The sequence below is a fragment of the Thamnophis elegans genome, chromosome 7, assembly GCF_009769535.1.
Source record: "Thamnophis elegans isolate rThaEle1 chromosome 7, rThaEle1.pri, whole genome shotgun sequence".
NCBI classification, from domain to species: Eukaryota; Metazoa; Chordata; class Lepidosauria; order Squamata; family Colubridae; genus Thamnophis; species Thamnophis elegans.
This window is the reverse complement of record NC_045547.1, coordinates 46,889,735-46,914,676: the sequence shown is the minus strand read 5'-3', so window position 1 is coordinate 46,914,676 and position 24,942 is coordinate 46,889,735. Positions and strand designations below refer to the sequence as shown.

The 24,942-nt window shown below is 36.4% G+C and overlaps 1 protein-coding gene across 1 annotated transcript in view; it reads left to right on the top strand.

The window, feature by feature from the left end:
- Positions 1 to 24,942, top strand: part of TPH2 (tryptophan hydroxylase 2) — a 90,818-nt gene that overhangs the window by 17,841 nt on the left and 48,035 nt on the right. The window contains exons 6-8 of the mRNA XM_032221682.1: positions 636 to 832; positions 5,907 to 6,042; positions 11,245 to 11,371. Of these exons, the coding sequence (XP_032077573.1) occupies positions 636 to 832; positions 5,907 to 6,042; positions 11,245 to 11,371 (460 nt within the window). The remainder of the gene's footprint in view (positions 1 to 635; positions 833 to 5,906; positions 6,043 to 11,244; positions 11,372 to 24,942) is intronic.

Here is a 24,942-nt window from a genome sequence, read left to right as displayed (position 1 = left end):
TATGAACAATGTCATTGATTCCAAATTGCTCACCAAAATGCAAACCCTCACCTTTTAAAAATTCCCAGCTAACCATGGACATTACAAAATAACGAATCATTAGATTTGTTTAGCAGACAATATTTATCAACATCACAACAGTGTTATATATATTATGGCTCTCTTTCTGCTAATCAAATTCTGGAGGTGATCTAGAGAAGATAGAAGCAGGATAATCACAATTAGAATATTTTTGCTAGTTAGTTTTCCACCCAGGCTTTCTATCTACTAGTCGTGATTCTCTTATGATATGTTACCAACATTCCCTTTCCCCTTCCCAGCAATACTTTGCTAAGGATATTATGTTGTTTAGCAAAAGAAAAATATGAAAGGCTGGGTGGGATACTGGTGAGAAATAGAAAGCTACTTGTTATTTCCATAATTTGCATACTTTTGTGGAACAGGAAGAAGTCAATGAATAGGTATGTGAAAATTGAATATTAAATTGAATGAAAAGAATGGATTGGACTGATAAATGCGAACTCATTTTGAAATAGATATTTGGGGGATTGATAGGGATATTAACAGGTTAGAAAATGTAATTGGACAAACTAGTGTTTTCTCAGTGTTTATTTGTTCTTGATTTTTTGTTTTAGTGGCCAACCAATTCCTAGAGTAGACTATACACCTGAAGAAATAAAAACTTGGGGCGTGGTGTTCAGGGAGCTTTCAAAACTCTATCCTACTCATGCTTGTCGAGAATACTTGAAAAATTTCCCATTACTGACAAAGTACTGTGGCTATAGAGATGATAATGTCCCACAATTGGAGGATGTCTCTATGTTTCTCAAAGGTAAGCATCAAGCTTGGTTTCCTGGTAAGGAAAGTACTATAAAAGCAGTTACATAAAGCATGTTAAAATCTAATATATTTCTCTCTCCTGATATGTCTGTTTGGTAATTTAGTCTTAGAACACTTCCATTGCATCCTTCCAATACTTATACCCCTCCAAATCTCTTACAAATAGTTTGAAACAGATTTTTATTAGATTCCTCTTTGCTGCTCAAAACATTCTATGTGCATTGTCTTATCTATGTTTAGATAAAGAACACAATGAACCAACCTGTCTTCCTACTTTGTGTGTATCAGATTACTTGTACATACTTACCCATATACATAAGAGATTGTTAAGAGTGGAAGACACCTGGGAAAGGTATAATATAAAAATATATTATATTATAAACATTACTGTAAAATATAAGCCTATTTTCTTGAATTCTTTCTGCAAAAGTTCCACTCATTGGAAGACCAGCTAACTTTTGCATTTGAAGTCCCCTATGACTTGCGAAGCTGAAATGACCTCCATGCCAAAGATATTGTAAGCAGTAATTTTAACCAATAGCTATGACCATAGTGGCATGCATTGAACTTAAGGACTGGTAAAGTAAAGAAGATATGTTGTAAGTCATCTCTTAAAAAAAAATAGCAGGAATGGAAAAAAAGCAACTGTAGTGGTCTGGGGAAGAGAAGTTCATTGTTTTGTTGCGGCCTGGAGGAAGTGATGGACTGTGGGATCTGGAGGGCAGAGACTACAGGACTGTTCTGGAAGTATTTTTGACTGATGCTTCATGTGCTGCAGTCAGCAAGAGTTGATGAAAACTAGGCCCAGATAAAGTAAATGAGAAGCTTTTTACTTTCCTCTTACAGTTCTGGTCACTTTGACAGCTCATGAACACTTTATTGCCCCATGGCTTTAATTACTTTGTTTTTTTTTCTTTCTAAAGAGAATAAAGTTATTTGTGGTCCCTTTTGCAGTGATCCTGAGAGCTGGTATTTTTGATGACATATAAAATGTAATGATGGGTTTAGGTGGGAAATGAACTCTCTGGTGATATTAAAAATATAGGAAAACTACAGCACAGTACTCTGATAATAAAAAAATCAGAAGAACACTATTTCAACTGAAAATAAATATATATAGTATTTAGTTTGAAAAGATAACTCTGCTTCCTTTCTTTATTGTACCTTTATAGCTGTAAATCTTTAACGTTAACTGGTTGGCTGTCCTTTGAGTCTTGAGAGGCATACTGTATCTTTCAATGGTGCCTTTTGTCTAATTCTTTGTGTCCCTAAGAGATTCCTCCCCCCCCCATTTGCTCAAACTATAAAAGCATTGGAAGGCTCCATAGCATTCACTTAGCCAAAGACATCAGTGAAAATTGCAGGGGAGATTGGGTGGGTGGGGGGAAAAAAGCCAGATGTCTTTTTTAAAAAGAATGTATTAATGAAATAACAAAATAGATGAAAAGGTATTCTTCAAAGCTTGAAATCACAGTAAGTTTAGAGTGACCCAAGAAAGAGAACTTTCCTAAAGAAAACGGCAGTTTGAAGAGGGGAAATGAGATTTTATATTTTATGCACTTGGAAAGAAAAAGGTTACTTAGAACTTTCTGGTGAGAAGAAAACAACCAACAGGACCATCAATATCTAAGGGTAAGACAGTAGTCACTTCAGACAGTATATGTTAGGAAGCAGTAGCAATTTATTGCAATAGACAATGTGTTACATGGTTTTTTTCTTTTCATCCACTAGACTTTCCAGCTGCCTTCAGAGATGGTGGAGCTTACTGGCAATTTTCTTCTGAAAAAAATATTCAGCCCAATCGGTTCATGAAATAGGAAGAAATAAGATAGTTTTTTTTTTGTTTCAGGCAGCAAAACATCATAGCCATTCCAGATAACTACATTTTAGCTTAAATATAGTTTTTGGATGGTCAATCACAGTTGTAAAAGATTGTACGCAGCCTATTATATCTCAGTAAAGATTTTTTTAAAATTATTTCAAAGGAAAATCTAATAATGGCTGTTCCACATCTAGAGGATTTTACTTATATTTGTATTTTGCATGCAGGTAGTGTATATGATGGAAATAGAAAAAATAAAATCTTCTAAATTGTGGAAGATTTCATAATATGTACAAAAAGATGCACTTTCTTGAAATAAAAAGAAGATTTAACTCCTGCCTCTTTAAAAAGTGTATTCAGAACAGATTCATATTGTATGCCTCTTATAAGGCAAATTGCATCTGCAAGATTCCAGGTAATAGAGAGAACTCAGTCTGGGAACTGAGTATACATTGCTTAAAATGAACAGTTCTAGATAGATTTGAAGAATTACATAATTATTGACTTAGAAAGACTATTCAGCTAATGAAATGTATAACCCTGCTCAAGATAGGAATTCAAATTAAGATGTCTACAAAAGATGGTTTCCAATTTCTACTTGAACAAATCCAGTGAAGGGAAGCCTATTGCTCTTCTTGGTAACTGATTTCATTGTCAAATCTCTCTTACTGTTAGGAAAGTTTTCTACCATTCAATGGTAATCTACCAAATGAAATCCATTATTCTATGTCCCACACAATGACCTATATGACAATCTTATAATTTGTAAGCCATCCAGAGTTACCTTTTAGGGGTAATAGGCAGCATAGAAATTTAATAAACAAACAAACAAACAATATATCTTACAAATTGCTGAGGTATCCCATTGACCTCTCTCTTCTGGTCCCAATTTCTTTAATCTTAATTAGTTGATAGTTCCTGATCATCTTTATTGGTCTTCTGTTCCAACTCATCTTAAAATATATATTCTAAAACTGGACACAATTCTTAAAATGTGGTCAGCAATACAGATTAAGGTGGAATAATGATTTCCCATATTTGGAAATACTATTTCTGTAGATACACCTTAAAATTGAATTTGACTTTTCCCCCAGACTTATCACATTGCTGAATCATATTCAGTTTGTAATTAACTACTATTCCAAGATCTTTTTCACAAGTATTATTATCATCCTCTATTGTGCATTGGATTTCTGCTTCCTAAATGAAAACCTTTTATTTCTGTCTTCTAAATTTCACTTTATTGCTTTGAAACCATTTTTATCTCCTATCAAGATAATCTCTTAGAGTATTAAACATCCAATCAAATTTTGACATCTGCACATTTGATAAGCTTCACTAAATGCTTGCTAATTACCATGTCATGGGGTGCTTTTTCAAATGCTTTGCAGAAATCATTCTCATAATCAATTAAAGAAGTTACCTAGTCAAAAGAATAAGATAAGGTTATGGCAAGGTTTGTTCTTGACAAACTCATACTGACTCCTACTAATTGTTTTCAAGGTGTTTTAATTGTCTTTAAGGTATTTAGAGATTGATTTCTTTATGAACTGCCTTGGAATTTTCCCAGCATTAGTGTCAGGCTGATTGATCTGTAATTTGCTGAATCTTTCCTTTTCCTTCTTTTGAATATATGGAAAAGCATTAATTTTTTATACAATTTTATACAGCAACCTGAAATGTTATGTAAATGATGAAATGTAAATAATAATAATGTTTTGAGAAATTTCTTCTTTATGTACCTGTATGGAATGTCATGATGCAAGTACAAAATGAGCAGAATTTGTACCACAAATATTAAAACACCATTCATCATTTCATACTACTTACTGTTGTCCAGGATTTCACAATGATGATACACAAGACTTTCAGCAAATTCCTATGATGCAATTCATCAGGACTGGGTTATCTAGACTCTAAGTGATAAAGTGGTATTAACTTTACATGTTTCTATTAGTTTTGGAAAGATATTGGACTAGAAGATCTCAAAAGTCCCTCCAACCTATGAGTCTATAATTCAACTTTCAATCCTGCTCATTCTTTTTAATTTCTTTTTTTTTTTTTTGCTGGAAAAGCTAGAACTAAAATTGGATTTGAGTGGTTTGCTATTTCTTTCTTACTTATTTTTAGACCAGTTTGCCATATTATTGAATAGTTGGTATACTAATTTATTTTTGTTTTGAGCATAACTAAAGAAAGTATGTTGTTTTTGTTAATATTCCTCAGTGATCTCAGTTATTCTAAACCTTCATTTTCACCAACATTTTTGTATAGCAATATTGGCTTCTGCTATCTTTCATTTCCTAATTGGAATTGCTGGCAGTTATGCTTCTAATATCTCCTCCCTTATGAATTCCATCTTGAACTCATTAGTTTGTCCTCCCATGGAATTCTACTTATCATTCCTTTGAGTTTATTAAATCCTCACGTTTGAAGCCCAAGTTTTGATTAACTCAGTTTTAGTCTTCCTATCGATCAAAGCATAGCTATTCCTTTTATGCCTTTCTTTACTCTCCACCTGATAAGGACACAGCTGGCAGCATGGCAAAACAGGAATTCTTAAAAGACCTAGGCTTATAAAATTTGCCACCCAATAAATGTTGGAATAATTAAAGTTTCTTAAACTTCATGTATCTTTGAAAAATCTGCAGTTTTATTTTGGAAGGTATTATCACATTATCTCCTTAGTTGGGAGGGTAATAGTAGATATTAACAACATGTTTATTTTTATTTCTTCATTTGTTTGCTTTAATTCAGATGATTTCTAGCATTCAAAAATTCATTCACCTGGAAATCTGAGCAGAGGTGGATATGTTTAACATACTTTCCTTTTCTTGCCTGTCTTTCTTTGGAACAAATAGTATCACAAATGGCATTGCTATCTTCTCATCCTGGGAGTCCCCTGCCTCTTGTCTGTGTGACAGCATATTTGCTCTTCTGTGCTAAGTTTGTTCATTTTGTTTCTTTCCTTTACTTTGTGGCAGTAACCCTCATGGTTTCTCTACCTACTAAATGAGCTCCATGCGTTAAATAAGCTCAGTTTGTAAACTCTGCAGTCTTATTCTTTACTGCTCAAAGATAAACCCCATCTTTCTATTGGATAGCAGCCTATGTAGTATATCATGATGCTAATAATGAACAATTATTTTAAAAGAAATCTGACAATAGTTACTTGTATCAATCATACATAATGAATATACATACATAATGAAATACAGTAATATTGATTTGTCTTCCATTTCAGAAAGGTCTGGTTTCACAGTCAGACCAGTGGCTGGATATTTGTCCCCTCGTGATTTCTTAGCTGGTCTGGCCTATCGAGTTTTCCACTGTACCCAGTACATACGGCATGGTTCGGATCCCCTTTATACTCCAGAACCGTGAGTATCATTTGTGATAAGGCAATTACTGCAATTAGGGCTTACCTTTCCTTATACGACCTGAGGTGGCACACAGGGCCACAACATCTCTAGCTTCATAATAATATGGAAAAAGTAGGTTCAATACTCTGACTTAGTTTTTCCAGAGTCATTGAAAGTTGGGTGCCATAGTAATAATAATTTTAATTATGATAATAGCTGATGATATGATAATTGGTCATAATTACAATTATGCTTATAGTTAGTTATGATTTGATAATTACAATTACTAGGATAATTAAGATAATGGCATAAACCAGCAGTGGTAGTCCCAGTGATTGATACACTGAATGCTGTACCAAAAAATCTTGGAACACTTAGAAAATCTGCACAATATTTGCCAGTGTGTTAGTATGAGACTGAAGAGACCCAAGTTAAAGTCACCATTCAGCTATAGAATTCAATGAGTCATTTGGGGGAATTACTATTTTTCAATTCAAAGTAGTTTATGAGATTAAAACTGAGGAAAGACATCCTGTCTAGTGCCTTGGCTCTTTTGAGAAAAGGCAGAATAAAAATTCAATTACAAACTCAATCAGTAATAAACTTTAGGGAGAATAAAGCAACTCCAATGACTGAGTATTTTTAACGTCACTCAGAAAATAGTCATAACAATAATTTTTGTCAGTAGTTTGCATTTTGAGTCATGGGATGTTTAAATGTTCTTTTTAGTGATTTTTCTTGTATGAAACAAGAAAGTGGAAGATTCCACTTGAATTAGGAGAAGAAATTCCAGCTTCTCCACCATATCTTGCTTCAGGAGATGAGTTTCTGCTCATATGAAATAGTTATTTCTACCAGGGCCAATTTTACTTTACTTTGTATTTATTCTTAGAACCTTTTCCCCTTTATATACTTCAATAAATCCAAGGGGGGGGGGCAAACAGCATCTTTTTTTGTGACTGTCAGACCCTTCCCATCATTTTGGGGATTTAAAACATTAAATTGGTTCTTGTAGTTTCGTCTCTCTTTTAGGGAGGTTGGAGGAGCAAAAAACGTATACTTCCGCCTCTACATTCCATCCCTAAAACCCTGGAAACCTGATCCTCCATTTAATGCTCACTTTTGCAATATAAGCCTTAACATGCCATGCAAAATAGGAAGCAATCAGATACCACTGAATATTCTTTGTTTTCTTATTATTCTTTATTGAAAGACAATCCAAAATATGGGTCATTGATACTCTTTGAGCTTGATTGTTTTCTTGGAGACATTTGTTACCCAAATAGGTAACATCATCAGTGCTGACAGCTAGCACTGATAATGTTACCTAGTTGGGTAATGAAACAACTACAATTTTTTTTCCCAGAAAAAATATTGTCCTGCAATCTGCAACTCTCACACTGCAAAAACATATGGCCTTCACAACTCGACCAGGGTAAAGCAGTAGATGCAATTTATAAAGAGTTCTGTAAAGCTTTTGATTCAGTGGTACACAACAAACTACTTCTAAAACTAAAATCTTATGGAACTCTGGTTCCCTGCATAAGTGGATAGTTGCGTTCCTATCAAACAGGCAACAAGTAGTCAAAATAGGAAACACCCTATCAAACCCTGCTATCTAATTCATACTTGACAAAATAAAATAAAACAAACAAACAAACAAACAAACAAGCAAGCAAGCAAGCAAGCTCAGAGAGCACCAAAGACCCCATAGTTCAATCCTCTGTTACAAATATTCTCTTCTCTTGGTAATAATCTAAATGGTGCTGCAATTCTAATACTTTTCCCCATGAGATTAAGTCCCATTGATTCAATGAAACTGCTTCGGAGTAAACATTGCACTGGATTGCACTGGAAATGTATTTCTTACTTTATTATATCTTTCAGCTCTTGCTAGGATATATCATCTAAATGCTTTGTAATCCAAAGCAATTATCCTTTGTTGGTACTGATACAATAAAGTTTTTTTTAATGAATTCATAAGAACATGAAACATCCAATTTGTCATGTACCATAACAGAATGGCAAAAAAATGAATAAGCACTTAATGGCTGCGTTGGTGTCTCTTGAACTGCTTTGCTGCTATAGAGAGGCCATATCAATTTTTTAAAAAAATATATTTTATAGAAAGTTCTAACAGTAATAAGAACTGTTACAAACTCAAATAGAACAAAAAGGAGAGACAAAGGGAGAAGAAAAAAGAGAAAATGCTAAAAGTGCAGATCTAAAAAGTAAAAGGAAAAAAATAGTCTCCTTTTTTCCCTTCCAGATCAATTTTTTTCCAGCAATAGATTTAGTTTAGCCTTTAGCCTTTAGGATTATTATGCTTCAGTAGTGCTGATTTGCGTATAGACCTTTGATAGTTTCCTGTTCTGACCCCCCTCGTCCTACACCAAAGCACGCCAAGACAAAGATACTGCAAGAATTTATTAACACGCAGACAGGACCTTGCCAGCAATCCAGCACAGACAAGATGTTGGCAGCAATCCAGCACAGACTAAACTTGGCAGCAATCCAGCCTGCCAAGCTAGCCACGAAAGTTCTCCAACTTTAGGGAATACGTTGACTCCTGCAAAAGAGCGTGTGCACAATCATTCTTTTTATAATCTTGAGAGGAGCCTAATTACCACCAGCTGAGTGCAATTATCTCCTGTAACTGCGCAACTTTTCCTTACGCCTATTAGCTCTTCATTGCCGGGCATCCAGGAACAACTTCCTTGGCTCCTCCCCACTGCTCCAATGCACGATGTCCAGATCACACTCCCTTGTCTCCTCCTCACTGGTCCAAGGCTCAGGCGCCTCCTGGTGGTCAACCAGCCTCTCTGTGCCCTGCTCGGAGTCGGAACCCTGTCCAGGGTCCTCCACATCCTCCAGAGCCAACTCATAGGGCCCCTCGCTGTCGGAGTCTGGTGGCAACTCCAACGGCTCCTGCTGGGCCACAACAGTTTCCCATGGCAGTATTTATAGTGAGATAAATGATATAGAATTGAACTGCACGGCAAAGTTCTGGATTCTACAGCCAAATGATTTTTCAAAGACAGACAATTGGGGACAATGACAAAGAAGACCATGATATAAATACCATACATATTTGACAAGATACACCAAGTCTAATTCTTGTAGCACAGGCCTACGTAGTGAATATTGAATTAAAGATACTGTTGCTTTTAAATTATAATAAAACTATGCTAATTCTGAAACAGATGTTATAGTACAGGATTATAGAGATATATTTTTTTTCTCATGACAATGTTTTGATTTATGTGCACTTAAAATATGGTATTCCATATACTCAAAAGAATCTCTGTCTGCTCTTGGGTGACTAAAATGAAATAGCTGCTGGGGAATTAGTAAGCAGACACTTTCTGCTTATTAAGGAGTTAGTTGCATTAATTCATTTCTGAGTAATCTGGAAACAGACTAGACCAGGGGTAGTCAACCTTGTTATACCTACCGCCCACTTCTGTATCTCTGTTAGTAGTAAAATTTTCTAACCGCCCACCAGTTCCACAGTAATGGTGATTTATAAAGTAGGGAAGTAACTTTACTTTATAAAATTTATAAATCAGAGTTACAGCAAACCCCTACCACCCACCATGAAAGCTGGAATGCCCACTAGTGGGCGGTAGAGACCAGGTTGACTACCACTGGACTAGACCATCAACAATGATGGATCTGGCCACATCCAGAAATAAGTTGCATCGTTAGAAATGAGAGATGGGATCACATTCAGAAATAACAGGACCAAAATGCATTTAACAGAGCAAGCAAATAAAACTATCACACGCAAACATAATTTAATAGTAACTATGAAACCAGTGATAAAATGTTGTACTGAACAGTTGCAATTTAGGGCATTCTACTTCATTTCACTCTTGTATACCTCAGGTTTCTGGACTTCCTGCCTAAAGTCATTTTAGCTTGGCTTTTTTTCAGATGGCATTTCATTTTCAGGAGTAGGGTTTTGTTGTTGCTCTTTTACTTGGCAATGCGAGAACTGAAGCACTGCAAAATTCGTGAGAGTCCTGACTTCTGCAGCTCAGATCAATATTCTTCTCCTGAAAAGAAAACTTATCAGGAGGTCAAGTCTTGAAATCAATGAAGGCAATTCCATTTCTATTCAAGAGTGTTCATTCACACACTTTCTTTAGGAAAGGTGTGGTCCCAATATGTTGAACATGCTGACTGGGAATCCGAATTATAAGATACCCAGAGCCATGTATTCAATATAGGTGAATAAATAGAAATCAACCAACCTACTCACCCCCCCACCTACAATACTTCGAGAGGAAAGCTGATTTTTAAAGATTTTCTTCCTTCTTTATTATTTTTATAAATAATTCAAGATGGCAACCATACCTAGTAGGCTTTCCTCCTCCTATTTTTCCCGCAACAGCAACCTTGTGAGGTGAGGTGGGCAGAGAGTGGCAGCCCAAAGTCACCAATTGGCTTTCACGGTTCGCGTAGGGTGGGACCAAAAGTCTGTCTCTTGGTTTATAGCCGGGTGCTTTAATCACTAGACCAAACTGGCTCTCTTAATGGAAGCCTTATTAGGGAAAAGAAAGGGATGTTGTAAAGCTAAACTAAATGTATGTACTTGAATCATGAGTTTAGATTGTGCTTATTTAGTAATGAGACAAGCTTATTCCCAAAAGTGGAGTCTTTTATAAAAAGCACAAGGTGGCAGTTCAGAACCAGAAATGAATGCTAAGTCTATAAGAACTAAACTTAATCATAAACCCCCTCACACTGGTTCTATATTGTAAAACAATGAAAAAGAAAACAAACCATTTGGAAAAACAGGCTTCTTAACTCCTCTATTTTCATACTCACAGGCAGTTTCTTAATTGTTCTGATCCTTACATACACATCTGTGGTGATCTAGTCAACAAAAACGGATAGGCTGGTATTGTCTTGACTGAGGGGAGGTTGTCAGAAATATAATGGGGAACTAAATATAATACTAAAAAATACTGATGACTGTAGAAATAAACACATTGACACCAACATCCCCACAAACAAACACACATTTATAATACCAATACTATTTTTTGCTTGTGCAAAGAGACAATGGGAGCTTTTTTAAAAGCTACGAACAGCTTTTCATTTTGAAAAAGAACATATTAACTTACTATTTGGGAATTGTTGCAGTGCTTTATGTGAGTTTATATCACAATAGTTTCAGACATGTACTAACATTGCATTTTTTTTCTGTGGCAGGGATACATGCCATGAACTCCTGGGTCATGTGCCTCTGCTTGCTGACCCCAAATTTGCCCAGTTTTCTCAAGAGATTGGTTTGGCTTCTCTGGGAGCATCTGATGAAGATGTCCAAAAGCTTGCCACTGTAAGTCACCATCATTTGAAATGTGAGATTTCCTTCTTTGTTAAGAATCTGCCAGTTCTTCTAAATTTACTAAATATAGGGGTGGGAGAAAGCTAGTCATTTCCATCATTCTCAAATATTGGCTGTGTTCACACAATGCACTAAACCAATTGTTTTCACTAATTTCAGTATCATTTGATGAATGAATACTGAACATGGCCATGTGTTTATGAATCCAGCTAAAGTTGGATTATTTAACAAGCTATGGTCAAGTAAGCTATTGCTTAGTATGGTGCCCATTCCTCCCTGGCAATACAACCATGCTACCTTTAATGTATGGTCATTTCCCTCCCTCCCTTCCTCTCCAAGAAACCCTTCAGAAAGTGCCTTTACTTTACTATGTTCCAGATGTGATAGTCCCAGAATTTCTTGCCAGCTATTGTCCATACTCCTTAAGAATGTAGGGAATTATAGGAATTGTGCATCCAATATATCTGAAATATACCTGATTGATAGAAAACTACTTTAGGATACAGATTTGAATGGATATAATTTCAGACCCTTTGTACTGTATTTTTCCAGTTAAGCTTTGCAAACTGTATTGTAAAGGAAATATACATATTTTTATATTAGCCTATAGATAAAATGAAGATGAAAAATTAAGGCCTACAATAAGAAAGTACTGATTTCTGAAAATATTGCAATATTGTAGGCAATTGTACACATTCAGTGGACAGGAATGAAATATAGTTCTCCCTGATGTACAAAAAGTAAAAATGAATTTACAGGAGTGAGAAAACTTTGTATCAGATATAAATCCAAATTTCTCTGAATCCCAAGAAAATTTGGAGCTGGAGTAGAGAGATCTGAGAAACAGGTTTCACAATTTTTTTTCTGTTGAAAGTTATGTAAAGAAAAATTCTTAGGCTTTTTGCACTGTAAATTATGTTACCTAGTTTAAGAAATGCCCCCACCATATCAAATGTAAGTTTTTGGGTATGCATTAGCTTATTGAAGTTATGAAATTCAGATTAATTCTCTAGATTTTAATCATTTTGAGAAAACTAGTATCCAATGCATTATACAGTATGTATGTTTGGATCTATTATTAGTGTAACCTGCAATGTCTCTTTATAAATGTGCACGGTCATAGTGCTAGATTTGGTTCAATTTCTATTTTTATTGTATGGATTTAAAAAATCAATTATTTCAAAAATGATCTTTATATTAGCCTTCTAACATTGCTTCTTTTAAAGTACTACTTACAAATATGTCCAATTAAAACAATTGCTGTCAGATGCTAATTAACTTTTTTTTCTCCAAGTTTCCTCCTCTTTTATTCTGAAACTGTTTTCAGTTCTCAGTCACTTATGTATTAAAAACATAATTCTGTCTTTTATTGCTATTGATTGTGCTATTTTAAGCTAGTGCTGAAAAATGGAAATTAAACCATTGGTTCCTTTGTACAGGAATGAATTCAGATGCTTCTACAGAAGTAATCAGAAAAGTCAAGTTGGTGGGCATGGTGGTGGGTTCAAATCCCAATTCCATTTTTTGTATGTCTTCTGTGTTGCATGTAGAAATACAGGCTTTGATTATGCCCAGGTAGGGAGGGTCAAATAATGAGTAGGATGAGGTCAAAACCCCTTAGGTGCTTTTTCAAAAGGCAACTGGATTTTGTTTTTCTTTGAAAACGTTTTGCTTCTCATTCAAGAAGCTTCTTCAGTTCTGGCTGAATAATGGAGGATGGAAGGATTCATATTCCCTGAAGTCATCTACAGTAGTTGTTAGCACTCTTCTTGATAATTGTTGAGGCCACTTGGAGGTTTATCTGTGCCCTTGGGGTCACCAATGCAAATGGGAGTGCGACCTTCTTGGAACGGTTGAAAGGACTGTATTGTAAACAGGTCCTCCTAGACCCACAGCTGACCTTCGAACATCATTTGTCAGCTGTGACCAGGGGGGCATTTGCCCAGGTTCGCCTGGTACACCAGTTGCGTCCCTACCTGAACCGGGAGGCCCTCACAACAGTCACTCGTGCCCTTGTGACCTCTAGGCTGGAATATTGCAATGTGCTCTACATGGGGCTGCCCTTGAAGAGCATTCGGCGACTCCAGCTAGTCCAGAACGCGGCCGCGCGAGCGATAGTGGGTGCACCTCGGTTCACCCACGTAACACCTATCCTCTGCGAGCTGCGCTGGCTACCTGTTGATCTCCGGGTGCGCTTCAAGGTGCTACTTATCACCTATAAAGCCCTTCATGGTAGTGGGCCTGGGTACTTGAGAGACCGCCTACTGCCAATTACCTCCACCAGACCGATTTGATCGCATCGATTAGGCCTCCTCCGAATCCCATCTTCTAGCCAGTGCAAACTAGCAACTACCCGGAGGAGGGCCTTCTCGGTGGCTGCTCCGTCCCTTTGGAACGAACTCCCCGTGGAGATTCGGACCCTCACCACCCTCCAATCCTTCCGCGCTGCTGTAAAGATCTGGCTGTCCCGGCTGGCCTGGGGTTAAGATTATAGCCCCACTCGAATGGTGTGATTGTTGCGTGATTGTTGCGTTTTTTCTCTTTTAATATGCTGTATTGTTTACTGTTTGTTGTTTCCCCCCTCCCTTTTGAATTGTGAGCCGCCCTGAGTCCCCTTAGGGAAAAGGGCGGCATACAAATAAAGGCAAAAGTAAAGTAAAAAAAGGAGATGGTGGTGTCGTATCTCACCCCCTCTGTTTCTCTTTGATCCACCATCGGTTTTAAAGAGGAGTCAGAAGAGGTCATCTACATTAAAGTCGCTCCACATAGGGGGTGGGATACGATGATGAGATCAAAAGTTATGCTAGATTTCTGAGCACAGAGAAAGGGTGTGGCTCTGCTGAAGTGCACAAGTCATGGTTATGGTATTGGCTTATACAGTGGATCTGCTCAGGAATATTGTGATAATTTTGTCAGTGGATTGTATGTTTTAATCTTTAATTCAGGAAAACAGGCATGCACAGGATTTGATGCCTTCATTAAAATGAACAGAAAGGGAGCAGAGCTTGCATCATGGGATCCTGTAGATGCTGCTACTAGGAATGAATGCAGTGCTGTTTTTCATTAAAGAGTCAAATAGAATAATGTTTGATAAAGTGTATATATATATAGCTCAAAAGGTTAACTCCCTGCCTGGGAGGCAATGGAGCACAGGTTCGATTCCCAAAAACTTGGGTATGGCTAGCTGATGAGAGCTAAATAGCTTGAAATAGATCTATACTAGTCTCCCTTTATTTATTTATCAGCATAAATATAACAAATGTAACAAAAAAGGCAACAGTAAAAAATATTGGGTTTCTGTCTGGATGGTCTCTTGTGACGAGCCTAATGACAGAGAGTGGAAGTGTGACCTTCCTCCCATACTTGGGCATACCAGGGGTTGTGACTTTAAGTATATACCTCCCACCCTGGCTGGCTGATAAAGGAGTCGTTCTCTGTAGCTCAAAAGGTTAACTCCCTGCCTGGGAGGCAATGGAGCACAGGTTCGATTCCCAAAAACTTGGGTATGGCTAGCTGATGAGAGCTAAATAGCTTGAAATAGATCTATACTAGTCTCCCTTTATTTATTTATCAGCATAAATATAATATTATATATATATATATATATATATATATATATATATATATATATATATATATATATATATTGTCACAACCCCTGGTATGCCCCAATTATGGGAGGAAGCTAACTGCTTCCATCATCTGTCAATCGGCTCGTCACAAGAGTCCATCACGACAGAAACCCAATATTTTTACTGTTGCCTTTGTTATATTTGTGTTTTTTTATTTGTGCTGATAAATAAATAAAGGGAGACTAGTATAGATCTATTTCAAGCTATTTAGCTCTCATCAGCTAGCCATACCCTTACTGGGATTCGAACCTGTGGTTCGAACCACAGGTTCGAATCCCAGTAAGGGTATGGCTAGCTGATGAGAGCTAAATAGCTTGAAGTAGATCTATACTAGTCTCCCTTTATTTATTTATCAGCACAAATAAACACACACACACACACACACACACACATATGTCTCTAGTTATTGGGTAGAGGTGTGTTCTGGTTGTTTGGGGGTTTGTCCACCCAATCAGGACACACCTCCACCCAATCAGGACACAGCCAAGCCCCTACCCAATCAGTTCAAACCCCCACTGGCAGTTAAAAGGAAGAAACAGCCGAGATCTCACATTGCTCCTGGAAGCACCAAGTCTGAAGTAGCCTGAAGATGACGAATGAGAGTTTGTCAAAACGTCGCCAAGACATCTCCAATTTTACGTGGGAGAAAACCCAAATAACTAGAGACCTACATACTAACACCTGTGAAAACCTCAGAAAAAATATATATATATATATATATATATATATATATATATATATATATATATATATATATATATATATATAGCAGTATGTCAGGGCTTGATGAGGAACCACTACAAGAGGGGAATCCTCTTTTCATCTGTGAAAGAGCTACACAAACATATCAACACTGGAATTTTTTTGAAAGCTAATCATTTGTAAGACAAATGTGATTATCCTAACCAATAATTGTTGAACAATTAAAATTGGAAATCTATCAGTTACTATCCTGAAGAATTGAGAATACTGTCTTCAGTGAGCTAGCATCAATATAAGGAGCTTGGAAATAACTTCAAGATTTAAATTGGGAAGAATGCATCTGCCAGGAAGTCCAATATCATTTAGAGAATTTGAGTGAAAATTCTAGAACTGAGAGCCAAGTTCCTAATGCTATACAGTACATGTTTTAATTTATATTCTCAAAGGTTACAGGTAGCTGAAAGAAGAAAGCAACACCTCACCCCCCCTACAACATTTCAGAGAAAACAAATGGCTACAGGTGCATAGTAAAGTTAACCAGAATAATAAACAGATACTTAGCATTTATATAGTGCTTTAAAGTGCATAAAACGTTTTGCAGATGTGGCCATTAATTTTTACACTAGACAATATAAGCATGCCAATTCTTAAGAAGGGCTGAAAAAATATTGACTTGTTTAAAGCAAGCAAATGCATCTATGATGGGTGAAGCATTTAAATGAGAATCTTTGTTAGCCTGTTCAGTTAACACCTTAAAATGTGGACCACCAAACAACTCCTCCATCCTCTCATTCATATTGGTGACATCAGTGAACTGGTAGTTGTCCATGACATAAAGTAGTTGTCTGCAGAAAAAAGTTTCACATGTATGCAAAAGCTGGTATGCAGTTTGAAATCCTTCAATATCAAGGTTCAAACTCCTAGGCAGTACAATCTCAACCAAGAGCCAAAACAAATCTGGATCCATATGTTTCTTGATATTCCATACTTCGAGGATTTAATTTTAGCCTGTTTTATTCCATTCATCTCTTACAATCTATGGATTTTGGTTAGGACCTCTATCACATCTCCTCTTGGGCTGGGATAAAGTTATAAAAATGGGTATAACTCTGCCATGGTAGTGAACTATTACCTCCCTCATTGAAACATTTATCACTCTTCAAGTCCAGTGTTCTGTTGCCTCTTGGCAATTTGAAGAAGCAATAAGGGGCAAAAATCGAGCCCAAAGAAGGCTGAATTCATACTATTGAGAAACCTATCCACTTTCTCAAATTCCACAGGTTCAAAAGAATTCCAGATATCTCTACAAGTCCCTCAGTCATCTCATTCCATATTGCTACTGGACAGCAGATTGTGAAAAATACCAGCAGTATGCAAAAACTATCTAGAATGATAAACATACTCATCAAATATACTCATATCCAGTTACCTGCAAAGCAGGATATCTAGTCACTAATAAATCTCTCAGATAATCATTAACATGCCATTCATCACCACATCCATCTTTTCTTTTTGTAATACCCCCCTGTTTTTTTAGAGTGGCATCTGTTGCAGCACCCAAAACCTAGTCAGATGAATTTTCCAACAACCAGCCCATTCATCCTAGCCCAGTCAAGTGGAGCACAGTTCTAAATAAACATGTTGATGATTGTAGTATTTGTCATCTGATGAATAAGATGACTCACAGTCATAACTAAAAGAAAAATGTAGAAGGAAAAGACAGAATAGAGGCATTCTAAACTACAGATTGTGTCATGTTTGCAAGATATATTATTGCCATGTGAAATGCCAAGGACTGTCATCATATGCTGGGTTAAGTCCACATTTTATCTTGTGTCCTTTTATTTCTGGAAGCAGCATTTTCTACTTTTCCCCTTAGCTAAACAGAGGATGGAGAACATGTCCCCCCTTTTGCTGAATGTACATAATGCTACAAAAATATCATAAAAAATATTCCCTGCATGGCAAGTATTTATTACTTCTTTATTACTGCAATTTAATTTCATGCCTTCTATCTGAGTGCTTTTAAGATGGCCAACAGTATTGCCAGAATAGTTAGTTATAAATAAAATCAATGAACAGTAACATAGAGCTGAAAATAAAACACAATCAGTTGATAAATATGTGGGGAAGGGAAAGCTGAAGCTGTATAGTGGCTTATAGGTTTTAAACACTTGTGGGAGTAGTGAAAAAATTCCTTTGTGACTTTATAGATTAATTCTATATCAACATCTTGTAATGTTGCTTCACCATTGGCACTTCTGATGGCTATGAAAAGAATAATTGTGCAGCTGTTCATTTGCTTAAACAGTTTGCAGATACGCAAGGGTGTCTTGCATTTTTGACTGCTTATGATGAAGGCTTTTGTTTTGTTTTGCTTTTTTGCTGCAGCTGTATACTTAGTTAAAAAAATATAGCTTCATTGCTAAGAGCCAAAAACACCAGATATTCGCATGACTGCAAACTCTGTTTAGCCAAGCTGGCCCTACTGTTAGGCAGAATGAAGTTGCTCTCTAGGCAACAGATTCTGTGTCTCATGATTGGGCAGCAAATTGTCCTTTATATTTTTATACTAAATCAACTGTGCAGTCAAGGCTGGACCTCAGAACTGAAACCCCAGATGATGCGGTCCAGATGGTACCTCAATGATCTAGTAGTGGTAGAGAACAGATGATGGGAAACAGCAAAATGGTAACACATTAGCCAGGTTGATTTTGGTTGGTCTAGTATTCTTTCTTTCTTCTCATTTAAAACCTACCTGATAATGTAAGGCTAGTCTGACTTGTTCAGAGTTACAAATGCTTTTTTGTTTTGTTTGGAAAATTGTGGTGTCTACTTTGATAGCAAATTAGTGTTCATTTCCATATGTTTATCGAATTAGTTGGATTGTAGTAACACAGAAGCAGTTGTAAAGTATGGAAGAGGGGAAATCTTAGTTAAGGATACACCTTTGGGGCATTCAGTCCAAGGCATAAAGCAAAGGTTTGCAAAATCATATAGCACTCCCTAAAATAGCAAAGCTTTTAGAAGCTTTCTTCTAAAATGTATTATAAAATCATGAATTTAAACCTTTCAGTAGGGGAAAATAGTCAGATGAATGACTTTATATGAAGAGTAATTCTAATTAAGATACGTTTTCCATTCTGGTCTCATCCTCTTTCCCATACCATGCCATTTAAAGAACAGGAACAGAATTTGGCACAGAAAACCTTGAACATCTCTGGTCTAAAATTAGTTGACTATACGATTGTTACTACTTTAAACACTCATGGGATTTTCTGCCTCAAATCCTGAACTAACTTAGTCAGCCTTCCACTTCACACTACAAATGAGTTCAAGGATTTTTGCCTCAGAAAAATAGGAAGTGTAAAGATTGCATCCCCCGCTTTAAAATTAAATATTCTATGTTAATAAAATCAAGTGCAGGTAGTCCTCAACTGTTAGTTTAATAATGGTTTTATATTATGATGGCCTTGGAAAAAGTTATTTACAACTGGTACTCAAACTTACAAGAATCACACTACCCCATGTGATCATAATTTAGATACTTGGCAACTGGCTTGCATTTACAACTTTTTGCACCATCTTGTGGTCATATGTTTGTAATTTTTTACTTTTTTTGCCAGTTTCCAGCAAAAAAAAAAAAAAAAAAAGTCCATTGAGGAGCTGGAGTCTCTTAACAATTTGCTTAACGACTGTGGTAAAACAGTTGTAAAATTGGTTCAGTTCATGTGATGACTTGCTTTGTGATTGCCTCATTTTCAATGGATTGTGATCACAATTGTATCATAAATCAAGCAGTACATGTATTGCTAACACCCTGGCTTATAGTCTTATTCAGGCATTCCTTTGCATAGGTTTCACTGAATTTAGGATTTATTTTGAGAAAATATTCATAACAAAGCTCTATTTGTTGGCATTCCTCTTAAGAACTCTTATGAGGAAATGGGACTTCACAATGAAGGAATTAATTTGCAGTTATAAAATAGAAAATAACTTTGTACATCAACTTTAGCTCCATTTATATTGCAGGACTCAGTGCAACATAACTCTAATCAAGATCCATATTAAAACAATGCCCAAGAGTTCAATGGAAGGCTTAGAAAAATCAAAATATCAGTTTGCTTTGTTTTGAATTTTCATCAGCTCTTTGTTAGAAGTTTTAAAAGCTCAGGCATGATTTTGTAACCCTTCAAAATGACCTAAATTAATACAGATCTTGAAAAGTTGTGTGTGTGTTTGTGTGTAATCAACAGGACTGCTTTTAATGAAATGAAAATGGTATTCAGTCTGAAAAAATATGCAGAAATGCAGGCAAAATGATTTGATTTTATGGCTGTTAAAATCTTTGGATAATATTCATTCCTTCTCTCTCTCTCTCTCTCTCTCTCTCTCTCTCTCTCTCTCTCTCTCTCTCTCTCTATCTATCTATCTATCTATCTATCTATCTATCTATCTATCTATCGTTAATTCCCAACAGATTAAATAGGGTGCTGTTTTCATTACATAAATTATGGAGATATGTAGAGAGTAAAAACACTCAGATGCAGAAGTTTAGAAATGTATAATGTGCACATTTTGGGTGTTTTGGGGTGACTTTTTTTAAAAGGCTCATATAATGAGCATTAACCAGCATGTCAACTTTCAGGCACAAAAATGTAATTGATTTTGATAGTCAGGCTAATAAAAGAATAATGTGAGCCTGACAAAGCATTTTAATGCTCATTATATCTGCTATGTTCTGGGGAAAAAAACCATCATCATCATTAAGAAATTGCAGAATTTGCAGTCAAAGTCCTCGGCTCACATTAAATCACTCATACTGAGAATGTGTGATCTTCCAAAGCAGGGAGAGAATAGTGAGAAAAAGCAAGGGGAAAAGACTGCTTTTAGAAATAGCCTGGAAACGATGTAATCTTCAAGAGTAACAGATATAATTAAGAAAGTAAATCAGTCCCAAAGCATTTATTTTAATTTGTATGTTTATCTAATTTTCCTCCTTAATGATACATATAGTCTATTGAAATTAGACTAAAAAGGAAGTCTATATGGGGGGAATACTGACCCTCTTAATGCAGCAGGAATGCGTTTTAGCTGTGAGCTGTTTTAAAAGTCTTCACTGATTAAAAGATGGTTTTCTGGAAAAAAATGTTTTTAACCCACAGTTCAGATAGCCAACAAATGAAGTGTAAGATCACAAATTCTTAAAAATGCCATTTACTCCTGGATGACTTTGGGCTGGACAGTTTCTCAATATAATGTCTACACAGGATTACTGTTGTAAAGAAAAATTAGAGGAGTGAGTATTATGTATATTAGTAGAAAATACTACATGGACCCCCAAGACTGAACTCAAGATTTAAATCATAACATTTCTTCAAGCTTTGCAGATTCCCTGTGATGACATGGTAGCCCCCCTGGAGTCTGTGGATCACACGTTGAGAACCACTGGTGCATACTGTTTTGAGTTTTTGGAGGAAAGGCAGTATATAATTTTAATCAAAAATAAAATAAACTGTTGGTAAAGCATACTATTGTCCCGAATCCAAAATTTGGAATTTGACAAATGTTAGTAAGCTCAGGGATGTGGGCAGGCGAGTTACTGATAGTGACCTCTGATTTTGAATAATACATTTATCCTTATCACAGACATAGGGGAAAGTAGGAGAACATTGAAGTGTTTAAGCTGCAAATTCATAGGCAGTCTAAAAATGTGCTTAAGTAAAGAAGTTAATGACGCCTATGAGATGAGTTTCAAAGTTTATGTACCATTGTCGGAGGTGTAGTCACTGAATAGCAAGACAAAGATGTCCAGGAATTCAAAGCAAATTCACGGTTCCTTGATAGAGGCCATCTAAGCTGTTTCCTTCAGCCCTAGCTGAGCCTGCTAGGTTATGTACACTTTTACATGTATAAGCTGAGACCCTTCCAAATTTAGTCAAATTGGCTTGCAGCTAATGCTTTAGCTAATGGATTACACACAGCTAATTTATTTTATTTTATTATTTTATTTTATTTATATGATTTATAGACCGCCCAATCCCAGAGGACTCCGGGCGGCTTACAACGAGGAAAACAAAAATAGTAAAAAATGAAATGAAACAGGTTAAAATCAACACACATCCATTCGTTTTGATCGGGGCTGGACCTCAACAACGAGGTCAACAGCCCCAGGCCTGCCGGAATATCCAGATTTTCTGAAGGCCATGAGAGTGGGTAAGGTTCGGATTTCTGGGGGTAGCTCATTCCAAAGGGTCGGAGCAGCCACAGAGAAGGCTCTCCTCTGGGGAGCCACCAGCCGACATTGTCTAGCTGACGGCATCTGAAGGAGGCCCACCCTGTGGGATCTAACCGGCCATTGGGAGGAATGTGGCAGTAGGCGGTCTCGCAGGTATGCTGGCCCTAAGCCATGTAGGGCTTTAAAGATAATGACCAAGACCTTGAATTGCGTCCGGAGACCAATAGCCAGTGCAGCTCGTGGAGGATAGGTGTAATGTGGGCGTACCTAGGCACACCCAATATCACTCGCGCGGCTGCATTCTGGACTAGTTGCAGTCTCCGAACACTTTTCAAGGGTAGCCCCATGTAGAGCGCATTGCAGTAATCCAGCCTTGAGGTGACTAGGGTGTGAGTGACCGTATGAAGTGCCTCCCGATCCATGTAGGGCTGCAATTGATGCACCAGCCGAACCTCAGCAAAGGCCCCCCTGGTCACAGCCGACAAGTGGTGTTCCAGTGTCAGCTGTGAATCCAGGAGTACCCCCAAATTGCAGGCCCTCTCTGAGGGGTGTAAGTTTTCACCCCCCAGGATCAAGGATGGACTGTCTGGACTGTCCTTCGGGGGCAACATCCACAGCCCCTCAGTCTTGTCGGGATTGAGTATGAATTTGTTTACCCCCATCCAGATCCTAACAGCTTCCAGGCTAATGGTCCATGTAGCTCAGGTTTGTCTCCCCTAGCTTTCTCCAATTTGGGAAACCTCAAAAAACGTGATTGTTATTGAGATTTCTTGGAGTTAAAGCTCCCTCGTCAAGCATAATTCCACAAGAAAATTTCTGTAGCAATAGCCAGTTTTTCCATGCCCTATCTAAAATTACTAAGGGTTGGAACTAATGCTTTTCACATGCAAAGCACACAAAGATACAGCTCATTCTGTAATGACTAAATGTGAATGATTGAAAGCTTATAAAATCAGAACACACAAGGCCAAGGAAGTAGTGCACCTCTTTGTGTATATTCTCTTTCTCTTGAGTAATGTGGCTAAAAGCATTCAGATCTTTTATCTATACACATCAAAGTAATTTCTCTTCCCAAAGAAAATAGACTTTTCTTAGTGTTCATATTATTATGTATTAAAGAAGACTCTTTTAATCACCACTTTCTGTGCATGGCCAAATCAAATGTGACTAACAATTTGATCTTTTATCGCTTTGCTTTGATGCTGAATATCTGGATAACTGAACAAGTGAATGAAAATTGGACTAAAATGTTTAAATGTTTAGGTTGGGTTTAATAAATTACTGGATGATATAGTTAGGAAGAGCTGTCATGGAATTAAAAGGTATCTGGTATGGCTAATAAGGTAATTATAGCACTTTTTCTAATGGAAGTATAAATTGATCTCTTTCCCAGAACAGCTTGGAATTCTGTCATTGTCTTCCATTTAAATTTAGCAACTGTGTAATGTTAATAAATTTACATATCAATTAATCTGGAGCATAGTTCTCTATTATTTATTCTTACATTTTCACAATGGAAGCAATATGTTTTTAGAAGTAAAAAGGTAAAAAGGAAAACTTGCATTATCACCTTCTTTGCCAGTATATTCTAGCTGCACATAGCAAAGGATGCCTCATAAAATCATTAACAAGCTGCTGTGCTGAAACATTTGCATAGTTTGTACAGTGCAGTGCTTCAAAATGATCTGGAGTGGAAATGAATAGATTTTGGTATATCCCTTTTTAAAAAACAGAGATTCTGGAGCGAAATGTTTACTTAGCGATTCAGTCAGACATAGCCTGAAACAGACATTGCCACCATTTTAATGATCTTTCTTAGAAATGACATCAGTGCCTCCATTTTTTAAAAAAAAAAATACCGAAAATTCTGAGACACCCATTGTGCAAGATTTTAGAAATTTATTTTGAAAGATTTTGCATGAAAATGCTAACATTTCAGACAAAGCGCAAGCAATATATTGTAAGAGATTACGATTCTCACTTGAAATCTTTAGGGCTTTCAATTAAGACAATTTGGGATTTTTTTTGAATGCTAGAATTTATTGGCTACTAGAAAATTCAAAACTACTTTTGTCAACTCCTTTTAACCACTAGAGTGAATATCTCTCTATCAGCTTTTAATGTGAGAAAACAGAGCCTTAAACCATCTTTCCCAGAATACCCTCCCCCCCTTTTTTTGCACCTTGAGTCTGGTCTCCTGCCTTAGGATAGTGACTTGTTAATTCAAAAAAACTGTCCACCTATCTTCCAAGAGGTGCCTCATCTGACATTTTCACCTAAGTCTAATGCATGACAGAGAAAAGGGGATTATCACATGTGTTGTCCTCCTGGACATAAAAAAGAAAAAATTTGATGAAATGATGGAAAATGCAATTTCCTGACTACTTAGTTTAGAGCCATATGGCTAGAGGTCTTAGCCATTCCTCCCTTCCCTTTTTGCTGATAAGTCAATCTCACAAGAGTCAACCAAAATAAAGCTTCAGTTAAAAAAAGAAATTATAAGATATTATAAAGTATATGAAATCCAACTTACAAAACAATAATACACTATTTTGATAGATGTTTATTTATTTGTCCAATTTATATAGCTGCCCATCTCACAAACACATGATCCTGGGCAGCATACAACAAAGATAAAAAACAATAAATACTTTATCATATTACTAAAGAACATTAAAAATCCAACAAAGCTAAAAAGAAGTAACAGGTGATATTATTAATAACAGAGTTTATACAAAGATACTCGCTTACCATAGTCAGTGAGCTTGGGCAGAAGCTCTTATTATCAAATGAAATACAGAGAAAATAAAAATTATACTGTACAAAATAGTTTGAAATTATTCAAAATATTCTACTTAAGAAGAAAAACATGAACAAGGGATAATAAGATTTAACTAGTTTACAAAGTGTACAATAATCAAAGGTCTAACATTTATCAATATAGTATCATAAATGTTTACCAATTTCTGCAGAAATTTTAAAACCCTCTT